The sequence below is a fragment of the Spermophilus citellus genome (assembly GCF_964194105.1).
Source record: "Spermophilus citellus genome assembly, chromosome: 6".
Taxonomy (NCBI): Eukaryota; Metazoa; Chordata; class Mammalia; order Rodentia; family Sciuridae; genus Spermophilus; species Spermophilus citellus.
The window spans coordinates 21,452,112-21,463,832 of NC_138187.1; the positions used below are offsets into that span (position 1 = coordinate 21,452,112).

General features: G+C 47.0%; 1 protein-coding gene across 1 annotated transcript in view; it reads left to right on the forward strand.

Moving 5' to 3' along the window:
- LOC308650896 (transmembrane protein C16orf54) overlaps positions 1–10,365 on the forward strand; it is a 42,999-nt gene extending 32,634 nt beyond the window's left edge. The window contains exons 2-3 of the mRNA XM_081297395.1: positions 7,902–7,994; positions 8,612–10,365. Coding sequence (XP_081153521.1) covers positions 8,612–9,289 — 678 coding nt within the window. The 5' untranslated portion in view covers positions 7,902–7,994 and the 3' untranslated portion in view covers positions 9,290–10,365. The remainder of the gene's footprint in view (positions 1–7,901; positions 7,995–8,611) is intronic.
- The last annotated feature ends 1,356 nt before the right edge of the window (positions 10,366–11,721 follow it).

The following is an 11,721-nucleotide window of genomic DNA, read 5'->3' on the forward strand; positions in this document are numbered from 1 at the left end:
TGACTCAGTGGTAGAGTGCTTCCCTGGTGCTGAGAATCAAACCCAGTGCCTTCCACATGCTAGGCAAACACTCTACCACTGAGCCACAACCCCAGCCCAAGTTGTAAAAGCCCAAATTCACTTTTGAAGGGTGAATTTTATGGTGAGTTATTGCCCAAGAGAATCAATAACAAAAAATTTGACCACCCCAGTCCTGCTGCATATAGAAGGCCCAGCAGTGGCATAATGTATGTCTTCAGGATCCGCTTGATATCTGCTTGGCATCGGAATGAACAGAATTCAGATGAACGAGTCCTTGAGAGCCAGGTTACGTAGGTTTCCCAGTTGGATCTCAGGTGACTATTGTCCATGGAGAGAGTAAAACTTCCTGAGAAATGGAGGCAGTGATAACCAGGTAGGTTGTTGATATGGTTTGGATCTGAAATGTCCTCCAAAAGCCTCTGTGGTGAAAGCATCGTCCCCTGTGCAGCAAGATTCAGAGGTGGGGCATTTAGGTAATGATCAGATCATGAGGGCTCTGACTTCATTGGCGGATTAATCCATTGATATCTGAATGGACTACTGGGGGGCGGGGGACTCATTGGGAGAAACAGGTCACTGAGGATGCACCCCAGCCTCTTCTTACCCACTTCCTGGCTGCCATGAGCCGAGCAGCTTTCCTCTGCCCTTCTGCCATAATGCCTCTCTGCCATGGAGTCAGACTGAATCCTCGAAACCATGAAACAAAATAAATCTTTCCTCCTGTAAGTTGTTCTTACCAGATGTTTTGGTCACAGTGATGAAAAGCTGACTAACAGAGTTGTAAAGGGTATGAAACATGAAGTTTTCTTGAGAGCATCTGTCTCCACCAAAATCAGGCTAAGAGCCTGAGTATGGTCAGGCCCATTGTGCATAGGAGTCTGGGAAGGATGCAGTAGTCCCTTGGGCCTTCTTTCTCCTGGGAACACCTCATGGACAGCTCTGCAGCAGAGAGTTAGCTAGATGCTGGCCACTGAAAATGTTAATCTGCAGCATCCCTCAGTGACTCTCCAAGTGGGACAATGGCAGAGAGTGTGGCCATGTGAGTAGGGTGTGCCTACACATACTCAGCTCAATTGATTGCTTCTTTCTTGGGGGGTAGGTCTCGGGTCCTATTTTCTCCTGATAGGGTTCATGAGCTTCAGTTTTCAGCTTACACCTATCTGCAGAGGACTATGAAAGTGTGGGGTGGCCAAACTGGGAAGGCAGGATCCAAGCCAAAGCAAGGGAGGTTACTAGGGTCAGTCAGCCAGCCCTGCAGGCTGAATGCAAGCCAAACCTCAGGGGGTCCCAATCCCCCAAATCTCTGTTCCTCTGAAGACTACATCACTGGACCTGTGATCATCTGGACCTTCTGATTAGAGAGGACAGAGACCAGAATTGTGATCCCCAAGTTTGCAAAACACCTGTTCCCCCAGAGAGGCTGCTCTGTTGGAAGAGCCTGCTTCCTCCCTTCCTCTATCTGCTTAAGTCAGATAGATTTGTCAAGGAAGCTTTCCTAAAAATTCTACATACACCAAAGTGGCAAATAATTAAGATATGCTGAGACAAGTAGGGGCCTGGGCTGTAGTTGTTTCTAGGGCTCAATATACTAGATTATGATTGCTTGGTTCCTTGTTTGTCTCCCCCAACCAAACTCCACAGAACCATCTCTGACTGTTCACTGTTTACTGTTGAATCCTAGTGCCTAGCATGGGGGGGCACCAGGGATTGAACCCAGGGGTGATTTACCCCTGAGCTACATCCCCAACTCTTTTTATTTTTTGAGATAGAGTCTCACTAAGTTGCTTAAGGCCTTGCTAAGTTGTTGAGGCTGACCTTGAACTTGTAGGCCTTCTCCTGAGTTGCTGGGATTACAGGCCTGTGCCCCTGCACCCACCTTAGATTTATAATTTGATTTGTAAGTAAAATGTTTTCAACTCAATGTAGGATTGACCAGGGTATGCTTTTCCCCAGCAAGTAAGGCATCCTTAAGGCAGGGATCTACATATGACTTCTTTCCAGAGCATAACCACTGTTACCCCCAATTGGTAGCTCCATTCAGTTGGAATCATCAGGGATTCTGATACCCCAGGCACACACAAGCACAAGCATGTGCACAGAGATGGGAGCACACTCATCTGCACACATGCTCCAACCCATGTGGCTCCTCTTCCTGAAAATTAGGTATCAAGCTTCACTTCCAGGGGCTGAGGTTGGGGCTCAGTGGTAGAGTGCTTGCCTAGCATGCTTGAGGCCCTGGGTTCAATCCTCAGCACCACATAAGTGTAAAATGAAGATATTGTGTCCACTTAAAACTAAAAAATATATATTTTAAAAAAAGCTTCACTTCAAGCATGATGTATCTGCTAGTGAACTTGGCATTGCTGCATGTTTTTGGAAAACCTGGCCAATTCATCCTGGGTGGTTCCTGATGATTTTTCTTGGAATCAAGCCCAGAGTGGAGTCATTCCTTAGGAGATCCTTTGTGAATAGTCAAACATCACTTATTCCTGGAAGGCTTCTCTGCCATAGCCTTTCTGCCCATCACAGAAAGAACTTTGTATCTTCTTCATCTTTAGAGAAGTCATGGAAAAGTTCTAAAGGCAAAAGGCATGATGTTTTAGATGAGTCTTTTTTTGGGGGGGGGGGCTATTGGAGATTGAACCCAGGGCACTTTACCACTGAACAACATCCCCAGTTCCTTCTTATTTTGAGACAGCATCCTACTAAGTTACTGAGGTCCTCATTAAGTTGCTGAAACTGGCATCAGACTTACAATCCTTCTACCTTAGCCTCCTGAGTCTCTGAGATTATAGGTGTGTGCGTCCACAGTTGACAGGATAGTGAGATTCTACCCAACCTCACTGCCTGATAGAACTTTCTGTAATGATGGAAACATTCTGTACCTATGCTGTCTCAGATGGTGGCCACTAGCTGCATGTACCTGTTAAACATTTGAGATGTAACCATTGAAGCTGGGCATGATGATACACAACTGTAATTCCAGTGACTTAGGAGGCTGAGACAGGAGGATAGCAAGTCTGAGACCAGATTCAGCAACTAAGTGAAACCCTGTTTCAGAATAAAAAATAAAAAGGACTGGAGATATAAAGTGGTAAAGTGCCCTTGGTTCAATACCCAGTATACCCAGTACAAAAAAAACACATATGTGTGTGATGAGACCAGGAAACTCAATTTTTATTTTACTTTAATAAATTTTAATTTAAAGAACCACATGTGTCTGATGGCCCCTGTATTAGACTGAGCAGATCTAGTGGACCTTAATTATGGAGAGGGCATTTTTTAATCTTCTACAAAATTTCTGAACCAACTCCACTGTTGTTGCTGTTATATATCTCCCCAGCCTACCCAATTCATACCCTAAAGTGGTGTAAGAATCTAGCAAGACAGGGTGGGGGGACATTGGAATTAAGTGTGAACCCTTGAGAAGATCTCACATGTGATACAGGTCTACTGCCCTTAACCCACCTGGTGAGAACCCTTGAAGTCAAGTGTGCCAGTTATCTATTTCTATGTCACAAACCACCCCCAAAACATAATTCCCTAAGATAGCAATATTTCTTTTCCTCAGTCTGTGTTTTGAGCAGGCCTCCAGGCAGGTAGCTCATCTCTGCTTTGCTTGATATCAGCTGAGGTGGCTCAAATCCTGGGGCAAGAGTCATCTGAAGACTTGCCCATTTACATGTTTGGTAGTGGATGTTGGCTATTGATTGGGACCCTAGCTGGGACTTTAGCCAAGGCACCTATATGTGTCTTGGGCTTCCTCACAACATGGTGGCTGAGTTCCAAGGGTTAGTGGAGTGGGAGTACCAGGTGGCAGCTCTATCCTTTTTTTTAAATTTTAATTAGTCTCAGAAGTCATGCCGTGTCACTTCTGCTGCATCCTGTCCAATAGATATCAGCATGAAGGCTCCCTGCTTCCTTGTTGCCATATCCTGAGCTGATTTCCTCCTTCACAACTTCCATCATGATCTGCCTCACTTCCAGTCCAGAGCAATGAAGTCAGCCAACAATGGACTATGAGCTGCAAATAAAAATTTCCTCATCTGAAAGAGAGAGAGAGAGAGAAGAAAAGAAAAGAAATCAGCCACTAAGGTCAGCCCATATTCAAGAAGAGAGAACTTAAAAACTCAACTTTTTTTTTTTTTAATTGAGATGGGATCTGGCCCCAAACTCCTAATCTTAAAAGATCCTCCTGCCTCAGCCTCCTGAGCAGCTGGGACTATAGGTGTGTACCACCATGTCCAGCTTCAGCCTTTGTTGATAGGAGTGTTAAAGAATTGTTGTGGTGCACATCCGTGATTCTAGTAATTCAAGATGCCAAGGCATGAGGAGCTCAAGTTAGAGGCAGCCAGGGCAACTTGGCGAGAACTTGTCTCAAAATAAAAAATAAAAAGGGCTGGAGATGGAGCTCAGTGGTACCACCTCTGGGTTCAATTCCTGGTACTGGGAGCGGTGGGGGGGAAACAGGGAGAAAGAATTTGCAGACCACATTTTAAAACCTCCACATAGACCTGGGAGTGAAGAGCACCAAGCACAGAACTCTAAGGAGCTTCACTGTTTTGGGGGACAATGAGCCTCTTCCTACTTAAACCTTCAGTAAGTCAGTAAATAGCAAGCACACGGAAAATCACAAACCAGCTCCCCAGTCAATTAAGAAATTTTTCTGTGCTCCTTCCTGAACACCTGGCCCCAGGAGCAGCCACTTGTCCAGAAGTACCCCCAAGTGCCTATTTTCTAGGCCTCTGATGCAGAGACTTCTCTATTGCACATACTCCTTGAGTAACATCCTCATTCCTTTTTTCAGAAATTCTTGCATAGTAGAGAGGGAGGAGCCTGCGGCCAGGACACCTGGATTCTGATTCTCCATCCTGCACAAACCTATAAAAAAGGAAAGGTTATTGCAAGAGAGTAGACTGTGGAGAATGATTTCCTTCTTCACAGTTTAATTTTCTATAATATTAGTTTAGATAGGCCCTGTGGCATAAGTCTATAATCCCAGCGACTCAATAGGCCAAGGCAGGAGGATTGCGAGTTTGAGTCCAGCCTCAGCAATTTAATGAGGCCCTAAGAAAAATTAGCAAGATCCTAAGATCCTGTCTCTAAATAAATAAATAAATAAATAAGCAAGCTGGGGATGTAGCTCAGTGGTAAAGTCCCCCAGGGTTCAATCCCTAAATAAATAAATTATATATATTCATATAAAATATAAGTTTAAACATATTGTGGTAAAGTAAATATAGCATAAAACTTACCACTTTTTCAAATTTTTTTGCAGTGCTGGGGATGAAACCCATGGCCTTGCACATGCTAGGCAAGCCTCTATCACTGAGCCAAACCCCCAGCCCCATTTTAACCCTAAGTGTACAGTTTAGAGGAATTAAGTACATTGACAGTGCAGTACAACTATCACCATTATCCATCACCAGAAATTTTTCATCTTTTTAAAAAACACTTTATTTATTTATTTATTTTTTATATGGTGCTGAGGATCAAACCCAGTGCCTCACAAGTGCTAGGCAAGTGCTCCACCACTGTGCTACAACCACAGTCCCTCTTTCATCTTTTCATACTGAAAGTCTGTACCTATTAAACACTAACTCCCCACTAACTCCCCACAAGCATCCTAATTTCTGTCTGATTTTTGACCATTCTAGGCAAAATGGAATTCTACGGTGTATGTCCTTTTGTAACCAGTTTATTTTACTTAGCACAACATGTTCAAGTTCATCTGGGTTGTAGCATATGTTAGAATTCTTTTAAAAGCTGAATAATATTCCATTGTATATATAGACCATTCAACAGCCAATGAACATTTGGGGTGGCTTCCCCTTTAAGGCTATTGTGAATGATGCTGCTATGAGTGTGAGTACAGAAATAACTGTTCACGTCTCTGCTCTCAGTTCTTTGGGGGTACATATATAGAGGTGGATAAAATAATTCGGTTTTTCATTTTTTGATAAATCAGTTAAAATTTCTTAAGCTTTGTTTGTGGGGAGGCAAAGTGGGGGGGTGAAACCAGAGGTGCTTTACCACTGAGCTATATCCTAGTCCTTTTTAAAAATTATTTTCTATATTGATACGGGGTATTAGTAAGTTGCTGAGGGTCTTGCCAAGTTGCTGAGCTGGCCTCGAATTTATGATCCTCCTGCCTCCATCTCCCTAGTCACTGGGCTTACAGGTATGCTAAATTGTTTTTTTTTTTTTAAACAACAAAAAATAAGAGTCAAAACAGCTTCCAGGCACAGTGGTACCTGCCTGTAATCCCAGTGACCCGAGAAAGCTGAGACAGGACGATCACAAGTTCAAGGCTAGCCTCAGCCAATTAGCAAGACCCTGTCTCAAAATGAAAAAAAAAAAAATAGGTTGGTGTGTAGCTCAGTGGTAAAGCATCTCTGGGTTCAATCCCTAATAAGGAAAAAAAAAAGAATCAAAATAGTCAGTTTGATAGTAGCAGAAAAAATCCTGCCATGTCTAATCATCCTGATTTTTAATGTTTACTTATCTAAAGTCTTGTCTCCCCCCCCCCCAAGAGTCAAATCCAAGGCCTCATGCACTCTGCCACTGAGCTACTTCCCTAGCCCTTGACTTTTTTGATTTGTTGTTATTAGAAAGATTAATTAAAAGAAAGCACACTTAATTTTTATGTTTTATTTATTTGCTTATTTAGATTAAAATATAAACATAAAACTTAACCGTCTTAACTATGTCAAGTGTACAGGTCAGTGGTGTTAAGTCCAGGTTTTATTTTAAGGCTGGTAATCTCATCAAAGTCTAATCCCATCAGGTTTCTGCAGGTGTCCTGAAGCTTAGAGTCCTGGGATCTTCCACTGCCCCGCACTCCCCCCACCTCAGTGCCCTGTTCTCTTCCTGTCCCCTTCCTCAAAGCCACCAACAGAACTGTCTTGAATCAGGCTACCCTTGCACCGTCTTTGTAAGGACACTAACACATCAACTGTTCTTGTAGCCTTTCACATTAATTGGTTGTGACTTTGCAAAACAAAATATGGGTGCCTAATAAGCCGTGTTGTGTGCAAGGAGCTTGTCAGACCAGGTATTTATAACTATGCTCCCCCTCCAGCTCACCAGCCCTACCACCCCCACCCCACACACCCACACAAAAGCATGTGGCTTGTGTGACTTTGGGTATGTCACCTCCCTTTTTTAGGCCTTTTGTCATTTGTTGATGAGTGAGTCAGAAATCTCTGGAAGATTCCTGGACTCCAGACCCCCATTATACTCCATCACACTGTGCTGCAGTCTGCTCTGACCATTAGCACCAGGAGAAAGGAGCAGAGAGATGGCAGAAGGCTGGGGCCCGAGATGCAGGCGTAAGCCTATTTTTATGCTCTCAATCTTTCCCCTGACACTGTTACTACTCAAGCTCCACCTCACAGATAGTTTCCTACCAAAATTGAGGTTAAATGGTCTGAAAACAAGGAGAGTTGTGTTAATTAAAAGTGGGAAGGCAGATGGGTCAGGCAGGCATGAGGGGTGTAGGGGGGGGCAGATGGCAGGAGCAGTTTTGTAGAGGCCAGTGGGCAGAACAGGGGTGGGGCAGCCTCCCAGGGGCCAACAGAGGATACACCATGGTGCTCTGGGAGTAGAATGGCCAGAATCTCACATCTTATTTCCTGGCCTCTGTGTGAACGTTCTGGGGGCTGGGGGCTGGCTTGGAGGTGACACTGAGTTCAACAGAGCCACTGCCCACTCCCGCCCCACCTTACCAGGAAACGCCTTCTTGCCGCAGCGACCACATCCCCTCAGGTTGCCTTGGCAACACTCCATGGGGGCTGGAGGAGTTGGGTCACAGTTGCCCAGCAACAGGTGGTGGCCTCCCTTCCGCCCTTATGTGAGGCCAGCCCTCTCTGTGCCTTCAGGCCTTTCAACAACCACTGGGCAACAACCGGAGGCATGCGAAAGGCAGAGCGGCTCTGAAGAGAGGAAGAGGAGCCCAGGGCTGACCCGAGGAGGTGAGATGAGAGGTGCAGGAGGCCCCCGCAGAGGGAGGACCTGGGGTCGAGAGAAAAGCAGGCAGAGACAAACAAGGGAGGTAGGGACAGGCCCGAGATAGCACAGCTGGAGAGGCTGGGACAGGTGCAGAGGTGGCACCAGAGACCTGGCACAGCAGCAAATATGGTGGAGCCCTGAGACGAGACCACCTCCAAGGAGGGAGGTGACTCAGTAAAGGAGCACTGAGGTGGCCTCAGCAGCGACAGCCAGAGAGGGGGTGCCCATGCAGAGGACGGGGCCAGGAGTGGGGAGGTTCTCTCATTTCCTCTCCTACTACTTCCTCTCTAGGCCAGAGGACCCGAGGGGCCTAGGAAAGAAGCCCTTGTGGCCCTGAGGCTTTTGTCTGGGAGGAAATGGGGCTTCCAGAAGGGGACTGGAGGGCCTGCAGGAGGAGGTCCGCCTGTCCTCTGGCCCCGCCTGGCTTGTTCTTGTCCCCTTTGGGTTCCCTTTGTCCCTCTGGATCCCGAGTCCCCTTTGCCTTGTCCCTTGTTGTTTCCTGGACACTGTGCCCCTGTCCACGTCTTGGTTGTGCTGACGCGGCCTTACTTGCTCCCTCTTCTCACCTCTGGGTCTCCAGATGCCTGCAACTCGTGGGCAGCCATCTGAGCACATGGAGGCACCCAGTGCGTCCGAGACAGCCTTGTGGCCTCCGCTGCCCTGTGGCCCCTGCATCCCCATCATGCTGGCCCTGGCCTCCCTCGCCGCCTTCTTCATCCTGACTACAGCCGTGTTGGCCGAACGCCTGTTCCGCCGCTCTCTCCGCGCAGACCCTGGGACCCACCACGCACCCACCCTGGTCTGGCGCCCCGGAGGGGAGCTGTGGATCGAGCCCACAGGCACTGCCCGAGAGCGCTCTGAGGACTGGTATGGCGCAGCAGTCCCCCTGCTGTCGGGCAGGGCCCCAGACCCTCCCACCCCTGGGGGCACTTTGGAGGCCCAAGCAAGCGCCCCACTTGCCCCTTTAGCCCCACACTCTGCTCCCAGTTCCTTGGTCCTCCAGACCCCACCTGAGGTCCCAGCCCAAAGCACCTTCTGGGGGCCCCAGCCCCAGGAAGAGAGGCCCCATGCCACGGGCCTGGTGAGTTGGGCTGAGCCTGAGCTGAGGTCAGAGGTCAGCATGCAGTTGGGGAGCCCTAAGGCCTGGAGACAGAGGCCAGGGAGCCCTGAGCCTGACTGGGGACTTCAGCCTCGGGTCACCCTGGAGCAGATTTCAGCATTCTGGAGGCGGGAAGGCCGGACCAGTGTCGGGTTCTGAATCCCCAGAGCCTGTGTGACTGGCCTCCCAGAGACCCCTACAAAAGGCCCCATATCCAAGGGACCATGAGATCCCAGGCTTCAGCCTCAGGGCTGGTCCTGAGGCTGCCCCAGAGAAGATATTCTCTCAGGCCTTCTGTCTGTATTTCAATTCTCCTGAGCCTGGACGGTGGGCTGCCTGAGTGTGGACAGAGTCTGTGCTCCAGGGAACCCATAGGTGCCTCTGCTTAATACTCTGAGCTGTGGCTCAGAGAACCGGAAGTGCTGCTGACAGAAAGCTCCAAGACTGATTTCCAGAGTAAGAACTCAAGGTAACAGACAGGAAATAGTGTCAACCCAGCCACTTCCACCTTCTAACAGTATGTGCCTAAGATGCCCTATGAAAGCAAAGGGGTCCCATGGATGGTGACTTGTGGCCTGGATGTGAGATGTCAAGAGAAAGAAACAGTTGTGTTGGCAACAGATGACAGGAATCCAGCCTCCCGGAGCCACAAATCTTATCCCTCCTGAGCCATTCTATCCCTAACTGCTGTGAGGTCCTCAGGAAAACGCAGAAGACGAGATCAAGCAAAGGAGCCTTTTATTACATATGAACTATGACTCTGACTCTCAAATGGCAAAGGAACTTGCTGAGCCAAGCTGAAGGGCCCTTCTCTTGCCTGGAGTAGGGAGTTAAAGTCAAAGAACAGGCTCCTCTGCCCATCTGCCTATGGCTGACTCATCTCAGCCCTCTGATCTTATTCCAGGGTGAGGAAAACCTGGGCCAAGAAGAACACAATCTGGTCAAACTTGGAAAGGAGACTTTCCAAAATGCAGTCTCTGGCCATCGTCCCTCTCAGCTTTCTGCATAGTCCACAGAGACAGGCTTACATATGACTGACCCCATAGAAATGGTACCCCAAATGCCTGTGGGTCTACTAACTGACCTCCCTACTAGGAGAGGAGCTATGGGTGGCAAGTTTCTATTCCCTGGTTTTTCAATTTCTCAAATTTCTGTAAGGATTATTAGGATTTTTGCTACATTAGCTTATCAACCTGCACTGTCTTTGGCTTTACATTTTTCTTTAAATTGGCTCTTAATAAATTTACTTTTAAAGGAATCTCTTTTTGTATCACTTCTATAAATGGAAAACCAGTATCACTTGCCATAAATAGAAGGTCAAATGTGAAAATAAATACAATGTAAATGAAGTTATTAAGTTTCAAGTAGACATTGTTTCCAGTTAAAGGCTTTGACCCCAAACTCTGCTCTTTGTTAAAAAAAAAAAAAAAAAAAAAGCATACTAATGGATCAGCAAGTCGGAAAAGTGTCAGATTCTAGCACCAAACAGATCTTCTGGTGGAGTGCTGAGGTGGATGGAGTTGACAGTGATACTATGTTGTTATTTATTTATGGTGGTACTGGGAATGTGCTGGGCACTGAACTACATCCTCATCCCTTTTTATTTTTAATTTTGAGACAAAGTATTGCCAAGTTACTGTGGCTGGCCTCAAACTTGTGATCCTCCTGCCTCAGCCTCCCAACTAACTGGGATCACAGGCAGGCTCAGCCATGCAGGGAAACCTGTATTGTGGCTAGGAGCCTCTCAAGTGCAGCCGTGCCCAGGGAACCACTCTGTACTTCCTGCTCAGGCTGCTGAGGAGCACTTGGAGACTCCCCTCTAGTCCCTCGCATGCTAGAAGTTGAAGGAGCAGTCAAGCAACAAGTAGCCCCCAGGTAGAGGGACCAAGAACCCTGCGAAGCCTCTGTCCCCAGGTGCATCTTGAACACCTTCTTCTGAGCCAGGTGTTGGAGGAATCAGACCTGCCCCTTCCCTCAAGGAACTCATAGTATCAGGTTGGGGGATGAAGGTAGGGGTGAGATGGGACACAGACTTGAAACTGATGCAAGGTAGAAATCAGGTCAAAACTGACACAAGGGCCAGGAGTGGTGGTGCACACCTGTAATCCCAGCAACTCAGGAGGCTGAGGTAGGAGGATCACAAGTTCAAAGCCAGCCTCAGCAACTTATGATACGCTGTCACAAAATTTAAAAAATAAAATAAAAAGGGTTGAGGATATAGCCCAATGGTTAAGTGTCCCTGGGTTAAAAGAAAAGTAAAGAAAGAAAGAGAAAAAGAAAAAGAAAAAGAAAAAGAAAAAGAAAAAGAAAAGGAAGGAAGGAAGGAAGGAAGGAAGGAAGGAAGGAAGGAAGGAAGGAAGGAAGGGAGGGAGGGAGGGAGGGAGGGAGGGGCTGGGGTTGTGGCTCAGCGGTAGAGAGCTCGCCTCACACATGCGAGACCCTGGGTTCTATCCTCAGCACCACATAAAAAAACAAACAAGTGAAATAAAGGTATTGTGTCCAACTACAACTAAAAAATAAAATACTTTTTAAAAAAGAAAGAAAGAAAGAGAAAGAAAAGGAAAAACTGATACAAGATGGAAATCTTGTCA